Source organism: Bos mutus, chromosome 16 (genome assembly GCF_027580195.1).
Source record: "Bos mutus isolate GX-2022 chromosome 16, NWIPB_WYAK_1.1, whole genome shotgun sequence".
In the NCBI taxonomy this organism is placed as follows: Eukaryota; Metazoa; Chordata; class Mammalia; order Artiodactyla; family Bovidae; genus Bos; species Bos mutus.
The window spans coordinates 1,548,790-1,570,270 of record NC_091632.1 but is presented as its reverse complement, the minus strand read 5'-3'; the positions used below and the strand labels follow the sequence as shown (position 1 = coordinate 1,570,270).

General features: G+C 47.0%; 1 protein-coding gene and 1 long non-coding RNA gene across 9 annotated transcripts in view; one reads left to right on the top strand and one right to left on the bottom strand.

Annotated features, from left to right (window-relative positions):
* Window positions 1-12,645: 12,645 nt before the first annotated feature.
* LOC138991216 (uncharacterized) lies at window positions 12,646-17,605 on the bottom strand. The gene is made up of 4 exons (XR_011467171.1): window positions 17,472-17,605; window positions 14,896-14,963; window positions 14,625-14,789; window positions 12,646-13,822 (listed from the first exon to the last, which is right to left on the bottom strand). It is a non-coding gene; the product is annotated as an uncharacterized lncRNA (long non-coding RNA).
* Window positions 16,732-21,481, top strand: part of PLEKHA6 (pleckstrin homology domain containing A6) — a 138,971-nt gene continuing 134,221 nt past the window's right edge. For 3 of the 8 annotated variants that reach the window (XM_070384531.1, XM_070384540.1, XM_070384533.1), the window contains exon 1: window positions 16,734-17,506. In XM_070384531.1, coding sequence (XP_070240632.1) covers window positions 17,424-17,506 — 83 coding nt within the window. In that variant the 5' untranslated portion in view covers window positions 16,734-17,423. Of the gene's footprint in view, window positions 17,507-21,481 lie in introns of all 8 variants that reach the window. The other 5 variants (XM_070384535.1, XM_070384534.1, XM_070384532.1 and 2 more) reach the window with 4 other exon arrangements.

Below are 21,481 nucleotides of genomic sequence, written 5' to 3'. Positions count from 1 at the left end.
TGGTCTGTGCTTTTTTTATTGCCCTACCTCATAACTCTTTCTCTAATGCAAAGTCATAAATATTTTTTCCTATTTCTTTTTCTGGACATTTTATGGTTTTAATTTTGACATTTAAGTCAGTGATCCATTTATAGTTAACTTTTTGTGTGTTTGTTTGTTTTCAAATGGGCTTAATTAATTTGTTATTTGGCTGTTCCGGGTTTGCACTGTGGCACAGGCTCTTCACTGCGTGCTTCTCTAGCTGCGGCACAGGGGTTAGTTGCCCTGCGGCATGTGGGATCTTAGTTCCATGACCAGGGATTGAACCCAGGCCCCCGGCATTGGGAGCTCAGAGTCTCAGGGACTGGACCACTTCGGGAAGTCCCTGAGTTAATTTTTGTATATGATATGAAGTAAGGTCGTGAGATTGATATTTTTACACACAGATAATAAATTGTTGAAAAGTAACATTGGCATCTTTGTTAAAAATCAATTGACTATATTAGGATTTCCCTTGCAGTCCAGTGGTTAAGATGCCATGCTTCCAATGCAGGGGGCAAGGGTTCCATCCCTGGTCAGGGAACTAAGATTCCTCCCCAGCTCCCCATATGCTGTATGTATGGGCAAAAAAAAAAAAATCAACTGATTATATACTATTTCAATTTCTGTTTCAGTGGTTTGTATCTCTGTCCTTACATAAATGCTATACTGTCTTGATTACTGTTAACTTTATAATAAGTCTTGAAATCACTTTGTTCTTTTTCAACATAGTTTTGGCTCTTGTAGGTCCTTTGCATTTCTCTTTTATCTTATAAGCAGCTTATTCTTACCAAAAAAAAAAACTTAACTAAGGTATTAAATGGGATTGCATTGACCTTATAGATTGACTTTAGAACATTGACACCTTAGCAATATTGTCTTCTGATCCAAAAACAGAGTACATTTCTCCATTTATTGGGGCTTTAAAGTTTTTCTATCACCAACGTTTCATATGTTTCATGGTTAGTAGGCTAGGTGATGTCCTCTCTGTCATTCCCAGTGTTGGTGATTTATATCTTTCCTCTTCTCTTTCTTTTTAATCTGTCAAGAGGTTTGTCAATTTTATCAATCTTTCAAAAGAAGCAGCATTTGGTTTCGTTGATTTTTTCCATTGTACTTTGCTCTGTTTTGTGTTCTAGTCCACTGATTTCTGATTTGTAATCTACTTCCTTCTTTCACATTCTTTGGGTTTAATTGTCTTTTTCAAATTTCTTAAGGTGGAACTTGAAGCACTGTTTCAAAACCTTTCTTTTCTTCTAATGTAACTACCCAATGCTATAAATTTCCCTATAAGCACTGCTCTAGCAGCTTCTCAAATGTGCTCACATGTTGTAATTTCATTTTCATACAGTTCTAGATATTTTCTTTTTTTTTAATTAACTTTTTATTGAAGGATAATTGCTTTACAGACTTTTTGTTTTCTATCAAACCTCAACATGAATCAGCCATAGGTATACAAATACCCCCTCCCTTTTGTGAATACTCAAGACTCTTAATGATCATGTTTTTAATAAAAATATAACATGTGAAAACTAATTTGAATAAACAATCAGGGTACTTATTACTCATTATTATTTCAATTTTTAAAAAATTTTATTTTATTTTTAAACTTTACAAATTGTATTAGTTTCGCCAAATATCAAAATGAATCCTCCCTCACAACAAGGATTTATCCAGTCCCAAATGTCATGTTCTGAGGTTGAGAAACCCACTTTCTTTATTACTTTATACCCAAAGCTCTAGCAGTTATTCAAGAATAAATACTCCTTATATTGGGGGAGGCACCTTTGGTTCATTTCCAGAGCCCTGAGATATTTCTTTTTGATGGTTTGTCCAGTTTTGTGTTTGCTTTTGGTGGAGAGGATTGACAGTCTTGTCACACTGCCATAGCTGTAAGTTTGACCATACTTTTATTTCTAACCGCACCTGTCCTTGTATTTGGGCTTCCCTAGTGGCTCAGCTGGTAAAGAACCCACATGAGCTGCGGGAGACCTGGGTTTGACCCATGGGTTGGGAAGATTTCCTGGAGAAGGCAACAGCTTCTCAGCATTCCAGTGTTCTGGCCTGGAGAATTCCATGGACTGTGTAGTCCTCATATTTAAAGCAGGTTTCCTGTAGACAACATACAGCGGCTTTTTGTTGTTTAGTTGCTCAGTTGTGTCCAACTCTTTGTGACCTCTATGGACTGCAGCCCGCCAGGCTCCATTGCGCACGGGATTTCCTAGGCAAGAATACAGGAGTGGGTTGCCATTTCCTTCTCCAGGGGATCTTCCCAACCCAGGAATTGAAACCACTTCTCCTGCATGTCAGATGGATTTTTTACTGCTGAGCCACTGGGGAAGCCTGTTATAGTTGCTTTCTTTAAAAAAAAAAAAAAAAAATTTGGGGGTACTTGTTGCTGTGTGGAGGTTTTCTCTAGCTATGGTGAGTGAGGGGCTACTCTTCATTTTGGAGCTCAGGCCTCTCGCTGCAGTGGCTTCTCTTGCCGTGGAGCGCAGGCTCTAGGGGTGTGGGCTTCATCGTTGCAGCACACAGCTTCAGTAGTTGTGGTGCCTGGGCTTAGTTGTTCCACGGAATGTGGAATCTTCCTACACCAGGAACTGAACACATGTGCCCTGCATTAACAGGTGGATTCCTATCCACTGCACCACCAGGAAAGTCCGTACAGTTGTATTTTTAAAACCAATATGATGATGTCTGCCTTTTAATTGGGAGTATTTAGACCACTTATATTTAATGTAATTGTCAATAGAGTTAAATTTAAATTTACTGTCTTGCTCTTTGTTTTCTTTATGTTCCATCTGATTTCATTTTTTTCTCTCTTTTCTTACCTTCTTTTGGATTGAGTATTTTTTTGTGTGTGATTTTATCTACACTATTGACCTATCAGCTATACCTCTTTATCTGATTTCATTTTTGTGGCTATTGTAATGTTTAAATATATAGGTTAACTCATCACAGTAGATCTTTAAATAATATTATACCATTTCATGTGTGTACACACAGAGACTTTATTGACTACGCTAAAGCCTTTGTGTGGATCACAAGAAACTGGAAAATTCTTAAAAGAGATAGGCATACCAAACTGCCATACCTGCCTCCTGAGAAATCTGTATGCAGGTCAAGAAGCAACAGTTAGAACTGGACATGAAACAGCAGACTGGTTCCAAATTGGGAAAGGAGTATGTCAAGGCTGTATATTGTCACCCTGCTTATTTAACCTATATGCAGAGTGCCTTATGTGAAATGCTGGGCTGGATGAAGCACAAACTGAAATCAAGACTGCTGGGAGAAATATCAATAACCTCACATATGCAGATGACACCATCCTTATGGCAGAAAGCGAAGAGGAACTAAAGAGCTCTTGATGAAGTGAAAGAGGAGAGTGAAAGAGTTGCCTTAAAGCTCAACATTCAGAAAACGAAGATCATGGCATCCAGTCCCATCACTTCCTGGCACATAGATGGGGAAACAATGGAAACAGTAACAGACTTTGTTTTCTTGGGCTCCAAAATCACTGTGGATGGTGACTGCAGCCACGAAATTAAAAGATGCTTGCTCCTTGGAAGAAAAACTATGACAAACCTAGACAGTGTATTAAAAACAGAGACATTACTTTGCCAACAAAGGTCCGTCTAGTCAAGGCTATGGTTTTTCCAGTGGTCATGTATGGATGTGAGAGTTGGACTGACTATAAAGAAGTCTGAGTGTCAAAGAATTGATGCTTTTGAACTGTGGTGTTTTAGAAGATTCTTGTGAGTCCCTTGGATTGCAAGGAGATCCAACCAGTCCATCCTAAAGGAAATCAGTCTGAATATTCATTGGAAAGACTGATACTGAAGCTCCAATACTTTGGCCACCAGATGTGACAAGCTGACTCCTTGGAAAAGACTCTAATGCTGGGAAAGACTGAAGACAGGAGGAGCAGGGGATGACAGAGGATGAGATGGTTGGATGGCATCACGGACTCAATGGACATGAGTTTGAGCAAGCTCTGGGAGTTGGTGAAGCACAGGGAAGCCTGGCGTGCTGCAGTTCATGGGGTCGCAAAGAGTCGGACACGACTGAGCGACTGGACAACAACAACAGCAAGGTCCGCATCGCTGTGTGTGGGCTTGCTCTCGCTGCAGGGCTCAGGCTTCTCATTGTGGTTGCTTCTCTTGTTGCAGAGCGCAGGCTCTAGAGAGCGCTCAGGCTCCAGTAGCTGTGGCTGGCAGCCTCAGTAGTTCTGGCTCGCGGGCTCCAGAGTGCGGGCTAACCCTTTATTTTTGAATGATATTTTCACTAGCCAAAGAATTCTAGGTTAATTTTTTTTTCTTTCAGTACTTTGAAGATGTCACTCCATTGTCTTGTCCAGCTCCTAAACTCTGAGTCTCTGATTTTGTGCTAGGTTCCTTGGGGTTAAAATGTTACACACAGCACTTGTCTCCTCAAGTTAACAGTTTGCCTTTTCCCAGCAACAATCCTGACATTGCTTTTGGGAATGTAGCCTGATGTTGCTATTAAGATCATAACCTGATATTGCTATTAAGATCATTACACATAACTGTGTAACGTACAGTTCTTTCTTTTCACCTGAGGGGTTATATACTGGCTCATCACCTCCCTTTGACTCTGATCCTGATGTTACTTCCTCCTGATTCTGTGTTTCTCTGTCCTCCTTCCAGAGCACACAGTCTTCGCTGCCTGTTCCATCTAAGCGGCAGTTTAAAGGATCAGACCTCTCTGCTTTCCTTCCCTGGGTCTTTCTAGTGCTGTGAAGGAAACCTAGGCATTGATCCAGACAGACTTGGGCTTGAATTCCAGTTTTCCATTTCCACCAGCTGTGTGCCCTTGAATATTAAGGGGTCATACCTAAAATCTGAATAATAATAATCCCTCTCAGAGAAGTTGGGAGGACTAAATTAGATAATGTATGAAAAGTTCTTAGTACCATATTTGACACATAATAATACCAACTAGTGTATATTATGTGATATGTGTATATATCTCCTGCTTTACGGATGAGGGACCTGACACATAGTAACCTACCCAAGGTTACACAGCTAGGGAATGGCAGAGAACTGAGAGTTAAGCCCTGATTGGTTCTAGCATCCACACTTTTAACTATGATGCTTCACTCATTCTCTCAGTAAATGGGTTGGAGTTTGAAAAATAAGTGATCAGGGGAATGTTGGAGGAAGAGGGAAGTTAAAGGATAGGGAGGTAAAAGACACTTCAAGTAGAAAAAAATGGGTTTAGAGAAAAGGTAGAAATGGAAGAATATAGAGAGCATGTTGGAGAAATTTCGAATAAGCTGGTCAAACTGGGTTAGGTTCTATGGGATGGAGGACAGGTTTGTTACGTAGGGTCTGAATGATAGAGTACTTTGAAAGCCATGCTAAGCAGTTTGGTCTGTTTCCTTCTACATAAAGTATCAAGCCAGCCAGGCAGTGACATGGTCAGACTGATTCTTTTGGAATGGCTCTTGGATCATTTGGTGGTTGGACTGAACTGAGCAGAAGCCAGAAGAGAGATCAAGTAGGATGTTCTTGTACAAGTATAGGTATGAAGCAGTGAGCTCAACCAGAGAGATGGCTAGACTGGAGAGGGGAGCTGGGGAGCAATGAAGGTATTATGGTTGACAGGACTCAGTGACTGATCAGATGAAGGAGGAGGAGAAATTACAATGGGCCAGCTCTACTATGCTTGGCGACAAGGATGAAGATGATGTTTAATAAGCATCGCAAACTTAATACATCTTTCAATTAGTTTTCCCTGAGTCCTCATTATCTCAGAATATGGTCCAATTAACAATCACCCCATTTCTTGGCCCCTCAAACCTAGGAGTAGTATGACCAACTGTCCTGATTTGCCTGGGACCCTGGGTTGGGAAAGATCTCTTGGTGAAGGGAACGGCTACCCACTCCAGTACTCTTGCCTGGAGAATCCCATGGACAGAGGAGCCTGGCGGGCCACAGTCCCTGGGGTCATAAAGAGTCGGACACGACTGAGCGACTGACACTTTCACTTTTGTCCTGGTTTTAGCTCTGATAACTCCACGCCCCAGGAAACCCCTCCGCCTCAGGCAAAACAGAGATTGTTGGTCATCCTAACCCAAAAGTCACCCTAGATTTCCATTTCTCACAATCAATTGGATCTCCCTGCCTCCAGATATACCCCCTTTCCACCTACACTGCCGCCTGGTCCATGCCTCCACTGTGTCCTACCCACAAGGAGTAGGCAGTTGGATCTGTGCATCTGAAGCCCAGGGGAGAGGTCAGACTCAAACAGAAACTTGGGAACCAGCAGCATGTGGATGAGATTTAAAACAATGGAGGACGGACTTGCCTGGTGCTCCAGGGGTTAAGAATCTGCCTGGGAATGCAGGGGACACGGGTGTGATACCTAGTTGGGAGGTTGGGGAACTAAGATCATACACGCTGCAGGCAGCTAAGCCTACACACCACAACGAAAGACCCCACGTGCGGCAACTAAACCCAGTTGCGGTGCCAGTAAGTAACTAAACATTAAAACAAAAAAATGGTAGAGATTGCCTAGAGAGAGTAGGTAGAGAGTATGCAGACTGCAGAAACAGGCCAGGGTGGAGTTTGGTGGAGTTGGAATACTCCAACATTTTGAGGTTAAACAGAGAAGTTGTAATCCAAGAGTTTAAGAAGCAATAGCCAGTGAAGTGGGAGATAAACCAGGGAAATGTGGTGTCATGAAGGCCTGGGGGAAAAAAAGCTCCAGGCAGGTTGTGGTGGCCAACTGTGTCAAATCCTGGACAAACAAGTAGGTTTAAAAGAGAGTTCCTGTTCCCAAGGAGTTTCAGTCCAGGGAAATAGGAAAGTGAGCTCTCACACACGATGAGTACTGTAACAGCGGCAAACGTGGGGCACATGGCCAGTGCAGAGGGCGTCTTCCTGGGCTGTGATTTCAAGGAGAATTGAAGAAGAAAACAGAGAAGGATTCCTCAGGCCAAGGGGGCCACAGGCACGAAGGATAATCAGCTGTAGGGGTTTCAGGATGGCTGGGCTGTAGAGGGTGAAACAGATGTGGCACCCATTGCAGGAAGGAGAGAAGGAAGAACTGTCATCAGGAGGGTCACCTAAGGTGAGACAGAAGATGATCTGCTGGATTTGGCAACCTGGAAATGAATGCTTATTTTTGTCAGAAGAATTCTAACCATTTTCAAGGAGACAAGGGAACAGAAACCAGATTGTGAGTAACCGGAAATAAGAGATTAGACACGCCAAGGACATAGGGCATTCCTTTAAGAAACTTGAAGTCAAAGAAAGGAGAAAGTGGTGATAAGGTAATTGGGGTGGGGGGTTGGCATGGGGCTTTTTTTTTTTTTTTTTTTAAGGCAGAATTCTTGAACTTCAGGGAAAAGCTTGAAACTGTAGGGAAGAAGAGATAGTTGATTTGAGTAAGATTTCTGAAGGGCTTCCCCGGGGGCACTAGTGGTAAAGAACCCGCCTGGTAATGCAGGAGACATAAGGGACAAGGGTTCAGTTGCTGGGTCAGGAAGATCCCCCGGGAGGAGAAAATGGCAACTTGCTCCAGTACTCTTGGCTGGAGAATCCCGGGGACAGAGGAGTCTGGTGAGGAACCGGGAAGAATGAGAACATGAAAATGTAGCTGCGGATAGGAAGCAAGAGACACAGATGGGTAGAAATATAGACTGTTGTAACAATAGGCATGGGGAGACTGCAGTGAAGGTGTATAGACAATGTAACAATAGGCATGGGGAGGCTGTAGTGAAGGTGTATAGACAATGTAACAATGGGCATGGGGAGGCTGCAGTGAAGGTGTATAGACAATGTTGTAACAATAGGCATGGGGAGGCTGCAGTGAAGGTGTATAGACAATGTAACAATAGGCATGGGGAGGCTGCAGTGAAGGTGTATAGACAATGTAACAATAGGCATGGGGAGGCTGCAGTGAAGGTGTATAGACAATGTAACAATGGGCATGGGGAGGCTGCAGTGAAGGTGTATAGACAATGTTGTAACAATAGGCATGGGGAGGCTGCAGTGAAGGTGTATAGACAATGTAACAATAGGCATGGGGAGGCTGCAGTGAAGGTGTATAGACAATGTAACAATAGGCATGGGGAGGCTGCAGTGAGACAATGTTGTAACAATAGGCATGGGGATGCTGTAACAATAATGGCAATAGGCATGGGAGGCTGCAGTGAAGGTGTATAGACAATGTTGTAACAATAGGCATGGGGAGGCTGCAGTGAAGGTGTATAGACAATGTTGTAACAATAGGCATGGGGAGGCTGCAGTGAAGGTGTATAGACAATGTTGTAACAATAGGCATGGGGAGGCTGCAGTGAAGGTGTATAGACAATGTTGTAACAATAGGCATGGGGAGGCTGCAGTGAAGGTGTATAGACAATGTTGTAACAATAGGCATGGGGAGGCTGTAGTGAAGGTGTATAGACAATGTAACAATAGGCATGGGGAGGCTGCAGTGAAGGTGTATAGACAATGTAACAATAGGCATGGGGAGGCTGCAGTGAAGGTGTATAGACAATGTAACAATAGGCATGGGGAGGCTGCAGTGAAGGTGTATAGACAATGTAACAATAGGCATGGGGAGGCTGCAGTGAAGGTGTATAGACAATGTTGTAACAATAACAATAGGCATGGGAGGCTGCAGTGAAGGTGTATAGACAATGTTGTAACAATAGGCATGGGGAGGCTGTAGTGAAGGTGTATAGACAATGTTGTAACAATAGGCATGGGGAGGCTGCAGTGAAGGTGTATAGACAATGTTGTAACAATAGGCATGGGGAGGCTGCAGTGAAGGTGTATAGACAATGTAACAATAGGCATGGGGAGGCTGCAGTGAAGGTGTATAGACAATGTAACAATAGGCATGGGGAGGCTGCAGTGAAGGTGTATAGACAATGTTGTAACAATAGGCATGGGGAGGCTGCAGTGAAGGTGTATAGACAGTGTTGTAACAATAGGCATGGGGAGGCTGCAGTGAAGGTGTATAGACAATGTAACAATAGGCATGGGGAGGCTGCAGTGAAGGTGTATAGACAATGTAATAATAGGCATGGGGAGGCTGCAGTGAAGGTGTTCTAGGTTAAAGTGGTGCTTTCCTTACGGCCTTTATTTTCTCTTGGAATGATGATGGTCTGCTGCTGAGAGTGACTACAGACACAGAAGGAGGCCTGTGGGAGACTGGAGAGTGTGAATGATAGGGGTATCGATTTATTTAATCCCTACAATGGCTTGGTAGGATATTTTTCTAGGCATTGGAGCAGAAAAGGTGGGCAGATAAATTCCAAGTGGAGTTTTCAGTAGGGTAACAGCTGAGAACACATGGACTAGAATCTTGGTTAGTGAGGGGATAAAGTCACAGGCCAAGCGTTTGAGTAGAGCGCTGCAGTAAGTGAAATAAGCGATAGATTAGGAGGAAAGTCAAGAGGCTAAAGGTACTGACCATGGGGTTGCAAAGAGTCGGACACGACTGAAGCGACTGAGCACACAGGTACTGTAGGAAGGCAAGGAACATGTGTAAAGGGAAGAAAGTAAAGAGGACATTAAAAGAACCGAAACTGTGGTCAGAACGTGGGATATTAGACATTTTGCCTTCCAGATAGGAGTAAATCTGAGTTGTGAGAAAGTCCAAGGAATGGCCTTGGGTGTGAGTAACTTACTGGAGTGGAGGTGAATGTCCCTGGAACTGCAGAGATTAAGGTGTTGCGAGGTTAGGACATTGAGTAGTTTCTTCACATCAGCACTGAAATTCCCCAAAGTGAAAGGGAGACAGGAATGGGGAGGATGATGGTGAGCCAGAAGCTGGCGTAGAAGCCTGACCAGCAGGTTGGTGAGTGACAGAGACAGGAGAAGGAACTGGTTGGTTAAAGGCTGGAATGGTTTCAGAGATACAGGCATAATGGTGCCTTGTAAGTTTATTGAACTAAACTGAACCAAAGTGCTGTGATAGTTCCAGGAAACGCCAAAGTCAGCACTAGCTGCCATTTTCTAGAAAAACCCCAGGTCAGACTTTAAAGTCAGTGCTTAAAGATTCAAGAAGAAACCCAGAGAGGAAATGCAAGCAGTGGCTCCAGGCCCCGCCTGCCCGTATCTGCCTGTGATGATAGACTGTTCTCTCAGCCCTGCCCCACCCGCCCTCCACGCCGTGGCTCTGGGGAGCTGCCAGCGCCTGGTCTCTGCGCCAGGACACAGTCCTGGAGGAGAAGTCAGACAGCCATCTCGGGCTGGCCTCCTTCCCAGGAGAAGCCAGCACAGGGACAGAGACGCGGCCTGACGGAAGCACGTTTCAGGCGCTCCTCTCCGTGCTGAGCAAGGGCTCATTAGCGAAAACGATCATCTTCCAGGGCTCTTCTCAGACCAACCACAAAATAACCTGAGCGGTCTCTCCACGCTCTCACCCAGGAGTACAAGTCTCTTCCTGCTCAGACAGAACCCAGCCTAACCTCAGCCCTTCTGGAACACACGCAACATTTGCACACTCCTCCTCCTCAAGAGTGACGTGAACGCACTCAAGGCTCACTTTCAGGACGGTTCTCTCTTGTTTGCCTCCCGCTTCATTAGCCACTTGTGACTGAGTCTTTTGTTCAGGTTCCCTCTCATTAACACGACCTCTAAAAAGTAGTGTGTCCTGGTTCTCAGCCCTTGATCTCTGCCTCCTCCCTACTCACACACATTTTCTTTGTGATCTCAACTTGCTTCATGGTATTAATACCATCTAACCACTGAAAAATACCAAATCTCCCTACTCCTGGCCCAGACGCTAATCTCATACGTGCCGACATCTCCTTGGCATCTCTGCCGGGGTATCTCAGGCATCTCCAGCATGGCGTGCTCAGAGCTGAAGTGGTTTCCCCCTCTCCCTGCCATGCCTGCTCTTTCTGCAGCCGACTCCCATCTCAGTCAGTGGCAACTCTGTCCTTTCTGGTGCTCAGGCCAAATCCCTCGTAGTCAGGTAGGAGGAAACCTTGGAAGTGAGCCTTGAGAGCATTCTCATCATTCACAAAGAAAAGGAGAGGGCAGATCGTGCGTGCATTGTCTTTCTCTCACAGTCCAGTTACAATCTGTAAGCAATTTCTAGCAATTCTACCTTTAAAAGATACTCGGAATCTGACGGTTTCTCACTGCTTCTATCCACCAACACAACGAACCAAACCAGCATGGTGTCTTGCTTGGATTATTGCAGTAGCCTCATAACTGGAATCTGTTTCTGCTCTATTTCGAATACTCGCTAGAATGATCCTCTAAGAGAGTCAGTAAATCATAATGATGATGTCTCCTACACTCAAACCTCCAGTAGTTCCCCATCTCATTTAGAATAACAGCTGATCTTCTTCCCGTATCCTGGAATGATCTAGCTTCTCCCACTGGCCCCCAGCCCACTGGTCCTCATCTCCTTTGCCTCGTTTATTCCGCTTCAGCCATGCTGGCCTCATTATTTCACAAACATTCCAAGGATATTCGTGCCTCAGGGCCTTTGCACTTGTTGTTTCCTCTACTTGGAAAATGTTTCCCCAGGGTCACATGGTTTGCTCTCTCTTCCTTCAAGTCTTTGTCCAAATGTCCTTCTGCTTAATGAGGCCTTTGCTGCCAACCCTATATGAAATCTATGGAATATAAGATAGCAGCATCCACTACCCTCCTCTCCTTTACTCTTTCCACTTTTCTCCATAGACTCATTGTCCTCCAAGACTGTGTATTTATTAAATGTAAATTCTATGTGCGCAAGGACTTTTCTGTTTTATTCACTCTTGGATCCTCTGTACCTAGAAGAATATTGGGGTCACAGAAGGTACTCGGCAAATATCTGTGGAACAAATGTAATTCAGGTCAACTGGCTTTAGAGAAATTTCAGGATTCCACAATCCTCTGGTTACCAGCATCAGTTCAACAGTTTTTTTATAACAAAACGTGCCACTCTCAAGATTTCCCTGGTGGTCCAGAAGTTAAGGATCTGCTTCACAATGCCGAGGACAAGGGTATAATCCCTGGGTGGCGAACACGGATTCCACATGCCAGGAGCGGCGGGGCCCACAGGCCTACATGCTGCAGCTACTGGCCTGCACACCACAGCCGCTGAGAGCCACACGATCCGAGATCAGGCAAAGGAACGGACAATATAAACACTAAAAACCCCACCTCTCTGAAACCTTTATCGAATCACCACTTCTATCAAGCAACTGGTTTGGGCTCTTGCATGTTTACATAATCGTATATCTATTAATCATCCCAGCAGAGAGGGCCTTGATTTCTTTTCCTTTGCTTCCTAGTTCCTGTAAAATAATTAACAGTGGCTAGTGACCTAGCCTGCTGCAGAGCTATTAAACACCAGCACTCAACAAAAACTACTGTTGTGGGTCTTCTTTAGCAGAGCAGAGGAATCAGTTATAATTATAACTGTGAGTCTCTTGGCCAGATACGTTTAAATGATAAAGCAAATGCCTTTAAATATAGCTTTCTACTGATCGGGTTCTCAGGAGACCTGAGTTGTGGTCCCAACTCTCCCGAGGAATTGCCACAACTCTGGGTACTTCTCCTGAGTTCTCTAGTACCCTTAAGAGGGAAATTACAGACTTTGACCAGATGGTCACAAAAGACCTTTCCTTGATCTAAAATTGCAGTTTTATTGGAAGAGTTCACATTCTCAAGTCACTAGAAGTGCAGGTGGTTATCTCATTGACTTTCTCAAAGAAACATTGGTTACAACAAAGCAGAAGGGCCACAGGACACTTTGACCTTTGTCCTGGCTAGGACTTTTTCAGTTGTCAGGGGCAGAAACTGGCTGGAGCAAATAAGGGTGTTTCTGGGCACCTACAAGTAGAAATCCCAGTGATAGGGCCTCTCCTGGCAGGCTGGTCCTGGGGCTCTGGGATACAAGGACGCAGCGTGTCTGTATCTTCTGACTCCACTTTCTCCTGGACTGGACTCGCTCTCAGCCAGCTTCCCCTCAGAAAGACCCCAGCAGCACCAGAGTGACATCTGCCCGCTTGGAATCCAAGAGAGAAAGGGCTTCTTCCCAAGAGCTCTGCTGCTGCTGCTGCTAAGTCAAGACTCTGTGCGACCCCATAGATGGCAGCCCACCAGGCTCCCCCGTCTCTGGGATTCTCCAGGCAAGAACACTGGAGTAGGTTGCCATTTCCTTCTCCAATGCATGAAACTGAGAAGTTAAAGTGAAGTCGCTCAGTCGTGTCCGACTCTAGCGACTCCATCCATGGGATTTTCCAGGCAAGAGTACTGGAGTGGGGTGCCATTGCCTTCTCTGCCCAGGAGCTCTAGGATCTTCTTAAAACTGAGTCTCACTGGTCTGGTCTGAGCCATGTGTCCTTCCTGAACCGATGGAGCTGGGGTGAGTGTGGGGGCAGCCCACTCAACCCACATGGACTGACAGCGGCAAAAAGCTAGACGTCAAAGGGAAGCTCCAGGGGCTATTAACAGGAGACAGGAGGTTGGATATTGGACAAGTTAAAATAACAGACATTTATGTCGGTCCTCAATAACGTATTATTTTCTTATAGGTACTGTGTGAATTTACCAAGATGCTATAGCAAATTACCTCAAATTGGCTGGCTTAAAACAAAAAAAAATTTATTTTCTCACAGTTCTGGATTCCAGAAGACTGAAATTTGAAGTGTTAGGGCCACACTCCCTCTGCAGGCTCGGGGGAAGAATTCCTTCTTCGTCTCTTCGAGGTTCTGGTGACTGTCACCATCCCTTGCTTTGTGGTGGCTTCACTCCAGCCTCTGCCTCTGTGGTCACATTGCTTCCTGCTCTCCGTCTGTCTCAAGTCTCCTCCTGCTTTTCTCCTATAAGGACATGTGTCATTGAATTTAGGGCCCACCCTGAATAATCCGGGATAATCTCATCTCCAGATCCTTATCCTAATTCCATCCAAGTAAGGTCACATTCATGGGCTCCAGGGATTTGACACAGACAGTTTCTGGGCAGCTGTTTTTCAGCCTACCGCTGGAACCACGCCAGAAGCATGATAACATTCAAGTGACTGACTTAAGCTCTCAAAATACATGAGAGAATCAGAATCATTTCTAAATATCACTGATATATTTTATCCACATGATTTGTTGCTTTTAAAGAGATAAAATTTGCTGTAAGGAAAAAACAAACAGCTAAATTTCTGACTTAATTGCAAAGCAGGTAAGGTTTTCATTTCAGCATATCCCTCTCCTGCCTTCTTCCAGGTAATTGTTGAACCAATACCTATTTTTATTTGAGTTTTCTACTGTTTCTGAATTGTCTTTAGTTTCTTTGCTAAAGAAAGTTTCTTTGCTTAGCAGTATCAATCCTGATCATAATTAATAAACAAGAACTAGAATGTAAAGAGTCACTGGCAAGAATACACCACAGTGAGAAAGTATTTTCAAACCTGATTTCTTATTCCAAAAGAGTAAAAAACATTCAAAATCTCAACCACTTGCTCTTTTTTGTTTTTGGTCTAGGTAAATGTCCCAAGGAACCCCAGGCTAGATTAGAGATAAATAAGACAAAAATCTTTTGAAGAAACCCTCAGGAGCCCCTGCTCCTCCGAGAAGACAGTGGTGTGATACATGTTTTCAAAAGCATGTCATACTGTTCCCTATTTCCACCCACCTTCAGCCCAAGAAGCCGCACTTAACCGGTTGCTCAGGTTGGACAGGGAGTGCTCTGGTTGCTGGTATTTTCCCTGGAGGCATCTTGGCAGCAGTCCTGGTGGTTCGGATCATCTGATATCATAGGGGTGGGCAGGTGGCTCTGGGCTTTACCAGCGGGATGGGCCTTAACAGGTGTTTCACAGGTTGGGGATGGGGGACCGGTGAAGTCTGACCCCTTGACACTCCCAGACATGTCAATTCAGGAGCTACAGAGGGGCATGCCTCCTCACCTGTGATTCTCAGATGCAGCTCTCCTTTACTGTCAAATGCAGCTTTCTTTACTAAAAACATGTAGGATCTGAAAAGGCAGAAAAGAGTTGGGTATTATAGGTTTTTGCTCCTTTTTGCTTCTGGAGAATGGACCCAAACTGGCACCAAGAATCAGCCTGTTTGTTGGCAGAGTGAATTTCCAGTGTTGGAGGTAGAATCATGCAATGGAAAGAGTTCTGGCCTGGACATTGGGCAGAGCCTTGCTCAGTGACATGAACTTTCTCTTCACTTCTTTGCTCTTCTGCTTCCTATATTTAAGTCAAGAGGCTAGGATGAGATATTCTTTGAGGCATATTGTGGCTTCAGTGGAGAAGGCAATGGCACCCCACTCCAGTACTCCTGCCTGGAAAATCCCATGGACGGAGGAGCCTGGTAGGCTGCAGTCCATGGGGTGGCTGAGGGTCGGACACGACCGAGCGACTTCACTTTCACTTTTCACTTTCATGCATTGGAGAAGGAAATGGCAACCCACTCCAGTGTTCTTGCCTGGAGAATCTCAGGGACGGGGGAGCCTGGTGGGCTGCCATCTACGGGGTCACACAGAGTCAGACACAGCAGCAGCAGCAGTGGCTTCAGTATCTATGTACACACATTACACCTAGGTTGAGCCTTTAGGATTCCTGAGAAGGCTCACTGGTTGTTCTTTTTTCCAGAAAGCTCTCCCCACATACACCCGGATGTTGCTGGTGGTTATATTTATCTGGCCCCTAAATAGGGTCCAAAAGTACAGGATTGTGGTTAGAGTTAAGAGCCATTTCTAGTTAGGATAGTATCAGTCATTCATCAAATATAAATTGTGTGTCCCAGGTAGGTGCTGGGGCTATAAAGATGAACCAAATGGAGCCCCTGCTCTGAAGGAGACAGATAAGTAAACCAAGGATTGCATTATAGTGTGCTAAGCTCCACTGTATGTATGCTCAGTCATGTCCGACTCTTTGTGACCCAATGGACTGTAGTGGGTTGCCATTTCCTTCTCCAGATAAGCTCCACTACAGGGTTATTAATAAAGTTACATGACACATGGAGGATACACATATAAATCTGCCTAGAGTGGAATCAAGAATGGCTTTCTGGAGTAGGCAACACACGGGTTGATACCAAAGGGATGAGTAGGAATCACCTGGGTAGAACAGGCATCATGTCCCTTAGAATGCTTACAATAAACTTGCTCATTCAACAGATACTTGCCAACTGCCAAGCGACACATTGCTTCCTCTAAAGACAGGTATCTATTCCCTTTGGTCTGACACATGGATTAGGACAGTGTTTACCTAGTGGAAGCCTCAAGGGCAGGTCCTGAGTAAGCTGGGAAAGCTGACTGGAGTCCAACTTTGATGCAAACCAGAGACAGCAGAACTGTCAGTTCAGTCGCTCAGTCACCATAGGGCTCTTTGCAACCCCTTGGACCACAGAACTGTGGGCTCCAGCAATACCATTTTGATATACTAGTACTGAATGCTTGCAATCTATGTTCCGTACATGGAACACATTCCCTCCTTTCTTTCTTTCTTTCTTTTTTTTTTTTTTCTTTCCTTCCCTTTTCTGCACAAATTAGGTATACAAAAGCTGTTGCTTTCTGAGTGCATCTGAAGGTCTCACTCTGATTCTTCCTTAGTCATGGCAGGCTTCTTAGAGGAAGTACTCAGAAAGACAGGTAAGTAAGGACTAGCTTGACTCATGAGGTTGACATTCAAGCGAGAAGGGGCGCCTTGCTACTCACAGCCGTGCCAGCCTTCCCTGCATCTGACCTTTGTTCCTCTGCTAACCTCCCGCCGAGCAGAACCAGATCACTTCCCCCTTTCGGGTCAGAGGCTGGACGTGTCCCTGCGGTTCGGGATTCCCATCTCTGTCTGCCAAACGGGTGCCCCCCGCGCCGGGAGTCAGGACTCGGGGGCCCGCGGGCCGCGGCGGACCCCGCCGGCCGGGAGCGGCCCTCGGGGCGGCGCGGGGCCCCGCCCTCCGCTCGCCGGGCGGGCGGCCGCGTGCGGGCCGGGAGCCGGGCGGCAGCGCCCTCGCTCGCGCTCGGCGCCCCGCGCCCTCCGGGGAGCGTCCTCCGGCTCGCGCGCTCGCCCGCTCGGCCCCGCCGGCTGCCCGGCCGCGGCAAGCAGACGGGCCCGAGCACTAGGCGCTGCCCGCGGGCCGCCCGCGCGAGCGGGGCGGCGGAGCCCCTCCGCGCTAATTGCCCGTCATTAAGTTAAGGAGACGGCGGGAGCGGAGCGCAGACTCCGGGGGCGGCGCGCGTCTGCGGCCGGGCTCGCCCGGCCCCGCCGGGGTTAAGTCTTCCGCTCCCTGCCGCCGGCTGGCGGCCAGCTGCCTCCAGCGAGAGGCCGGAGCCCCGGGCCAGGGAACCCGGAGGACCGCCTGGACCCCCGCCCCCGTCGCCGCCTCGAGGAGGAGCAGGAGTGGGGGGCTCGCCGTAGGCCCCCCGCCCGCCTCCCACCCCGACGCCCCGGTGCTCAGAGAGCCGGAGGGGCTGCGGGACTCCGAGATGGCCGATGAGATTGACTGGCTGGACTTGCCCGGCCGGTGGACCTACGGAGTTGACCGCGGTGGGAGAGTCTTCTTCATCAAGTATGTGAGCCTCTGTCATTTTGTCTCCCCCTCTCTCTTTCCTTTCCAAGTTGTCCAACTTGAAAGGCAGCAGGGCTGGGGACCAGCCGGAGAGGCCGGGTGGTGGGAGGGGTGGCTGGAACAACCCGCATGACTAATAAGTTTATCACTGTGCCTGTTTGAATGTGGCTCCCGCCTTTCCCCAGTGGGTCAAGGTCCAGCAGAGGCTCCGCACTCCCCGCCCTGGAGAGGCGGGCCAGGTGCTGGCTTTGCCCTCTCCCCTGGCCGCCGGCAGAACGGGGTCCCCGAGGAGAACGGCTGGACCTGGTGCCCAGCGCGCAGGTCTTCCCTTCCAGCTCTGGTGACTGACAGAGCCCGCGGAGGGTCCCTTCTTCCTTGTGCCCACCCCCACCTTTCCTACAGGAAGACGTGGGCTAGGTGCCAACCACCCAGGAGACCCTCTCCTACCGTCCCTGCAGTCCCCTGACCGGCACTCAGGGCTCCTCAGATGGCAGCCCCTCTCCGGCACTTTTACAGGGCTGTGGTCAAGGGGAAGAAGGTGCCCACAATACACCTGGCATTCTTTAGAGAGGGAGGCTCTGCTGCTTTCAGTAATATATTAGCACTGTTATATTAATTTCATCAACCAAAATGGCTCTGGCTTAATCTCATTATAACAGAGTGACTCTGCTGACGCTGTTTTGGCCTGCTTCTACGACAGGTATCTTTTGCCAGGATAGAAATCTCCTGATAATATAGCAAGCCTAGAAGCACAGCATGTGAACTGTTACCCACCCATGATGGGTTTTCCCTTTCTCAAGATAGCCGCTCACAGAACATTAGAGCTGAAAGGAAGCTTGGATGCAACCCGCTCCTGTTTCAGATGGGAGGCAAGCTCTGCAGAGATGGAGAGTACTTGGCTGAGATGAGACCACTTGTTAATCAGGGCTCCCACCGAGCCCAGAGTGCAGTGCCTTCCTTGTGTTACAAAGTGCCTTTGCAGGAGTGCAGGCAGCCAGTGGTTTTCTTGTTGGTGTTACTGTTTCCACGTTTGCTATAGGCTTTTCTTCTGTAGTTATTACTGCGATCAAAGTTGATGTTATAATTATACTATCTTAGACATTAACTCCACTAAAATTCTTGACCCTGGGTCAGATTCTGAAATAACAGAACTTCTCCAGTATTAGAACAAGAGTCTCTTTGGTCAGTGGTTTGAGACTTTAGAATCCGTAAGAATCACCCAAGGAAATTAGTTTAAAAGGCCAGTTCCCAAGCCCTGCCTCCAAGGATTCTGTCTGAGTCAGAGGATCTGGGGTGGCCTCGGAATCTGCATTTCCACAGTTCCTCAGGGATTCTGATAAAGTGGTTAATTTGGCTTTTCCTATCTTTCTTCTCAGTTTCTTACTTGCCTTCCAACTTCTTTTTGTTGTTCATTCCATAGACATTTGTTGAATATCCACTATTTGTCTGCTGCAGTGTTAGGGATTGAGATAGAAAAAACAATAAGACACACAGGTTTTTCTTTAAAGGTGGTATAAAATGCAAACAAATACTTATGAAATAATAAGATACATTCCAGAGGTAATTGCATGATGTTATAGGAACACAAGGAAGAAAGAGCTAATGGTCTGAAGAGTTGAGGGAGGGCTTCCTGGAGGAGGAGACATTTCATGTCATTCTGGAGGAGAGAGACCAGAGTGAAAGGGGCCCTAGGCAGAGGCCTGCGGGTTGGAGGGCACCTATGGCTGTTGGAGCCCAGGTTGTCGTAAACACTCTGAGGGGCTCAGGAGAGATGGGATGGGCCAGCTGGGGTGCCGCAGAAGCTGAGGCAAAACAGGCAGGAGAGGGCCGCTCCAGAGGGGCTTGTGTGTTAGGCTAAGGGGTTTGAACATGATCCTGTAGGTGATAGGAAACCAAACGCGATTTCGAACAGAGAAGTGACGTAGTTAGACGTGTGCTGTAGAAGGATCTCTCTGGCAGTTGCAGAAATGATGATTTGGGGGCTGAGTGGGGTGGCATGGGAGACACTGGAGGTGTGGAGGGCAGGTAGGAGGCAGTCACCAAAGTCTGTGCTCTGCTCAGTCGTGTCAGACTCTGTGCGACCCCATGGACTGGAGCCCGCCAGGCTCCTCTGTCCATGGGATTTTCTAAGCAAGAGTACTGGAGACGGTTGCCATTTCCTCCTCCAGGGGATCTGCCTGACCTGGGATCGAGCCCACGTCTCTCTGTCTCCTGCATTGGCAGGCGGGCTCTTTACCACTGAGCCACCTGGGAAGCCCCATCAAAGTCCAGGAGAGTCCAAGAGACTTGAATTAAAGATTTTTCTCCCTAAAGGGTGGGGAGAATCTTTAGGCGTAGAATTGAGAGTTTTCATTTACTTCTTGAATGTTGAGGAATGAGGGGAGAGAGGGGGAAGAGCCCCAGATAATTCTGAGCTAAAAAAGAATGTATTTATTTCTTTTTGGCTGCAGTGGGTGTTCACTGCTGTGTGCTGGCTTTCCCCAGTTGCGGTGAGGGGGCTACTCTCTGCTGCATTGCACGGGCTTCTCACTGGTGGCTTCTCTTGTTGGGGAGCACAGTTCTAGAGCTCAGACTTCAGTAACTGTGGGGCTTGGGCTTAGCTGCCCCTCGGCGTGTGGGATCTTCCTGGATGAGGGGTCAGGCTTGTGTCCCTTACAGTGGCAGGCTGATTCTTAACCACTGAACCACCAGGGAAATGCTAAATCTTAGAATTTTTAACTTGAATTTGATAGAAATCAGGAGTATGGGAAGAGGAACAGATTTTAGGGAAGGTACAAGTTGAGCTAGGAAATCCCGAATTTGAGGTTCCCATGGGACAGTCAGGAAGTGCTGTCCTAGAGGCAGCTAGGTGTACAGGCTAGAGGTTGAAGAGAGAGGCCCTGGACTGGGGAGTCATCACGCACAGCTGGGACCACCCAGGAGTGTGTCAGGGGGAAGATGGGAGGGTCTCTGGGCAAAACCACATTTGAGGAGAGGCCAGAAGAGGAGAGGCCAGATGGAGGAGACCTGGCGTGGAGGTGGGTAGCCCCAGGGTCAGAGTGGCATGGCCCCAGATGGCGAGGAAGAGGGATGATCAGCTGTGCAAAAGCCACATGAGGTTAAGACTGGAGAGCGTTTACTGGATTGAGGAACTGGGGCATCTGTAATGACCTCTAGGAAAGTGGCTTCAGGGGAGGGCTGGGGACAGGAACCAGACTGCAGAGGTTGGTGAATGGCAGGCCAGAAAATGGGGACTGTTAGAAGGAACTCGTTTCTAACAGGGTTGTCTGATCAGGAAGAAGAGGAGCTTGGGAAGGGAGCTGGAAGGGAAAGCAGCTTTGAGAGAGAGAGACGGAGGGTTCAGTGGAAGACACAGACAGGAATGGGGCTAAAGTGACGGATGTGAGAGGGAGGGTGAAGTTGAATGTAAAGCCTGCCATGCTCAATAGAGTAAGGGTCTAGAAAAGATGGGAGATGATGTGGATTGTGACCCACGTGGACCCTTCTTCAATGGGAGAGGGCCACCTTTTGTCCAATGTAGAGACAAGTACTATAGTTCAGTTCAGTCACTCAGTTGTGTCTGACTCCTTGTGACCCCATGAACCGCAGCACGCCAGGCCTCCCTGTCCATCACCAACTCCCGGAGTCCACCCAAACCCATGTCCATCAAGTCGGTGATGCCATCCTCTGTCATCCCCTCCTCCTCCTGCCCTCAATCTTTCCCAGCATCAGGGTCTTTTCAAATGAGTCAGCTCTTTGCATCAGGTGGCCAAAGTATTGGAGTTTCAGCTTCAACATCAGTCCTTTCAATGAATATTCAGGACTGATTTCCTTTAGGATGGACTGGTTGGATGTCTTTGCTGTCCAAGGGACTCTCAAGAGTCTTCTCCAACACCACAGTTCAAAAGCATCAATTCTTCGGTGCTCAGCTTTCTTTATAGTCCAACTCTCACATCCATACATGACCACTGGAAAAACCATAGCCTTGACCAGATG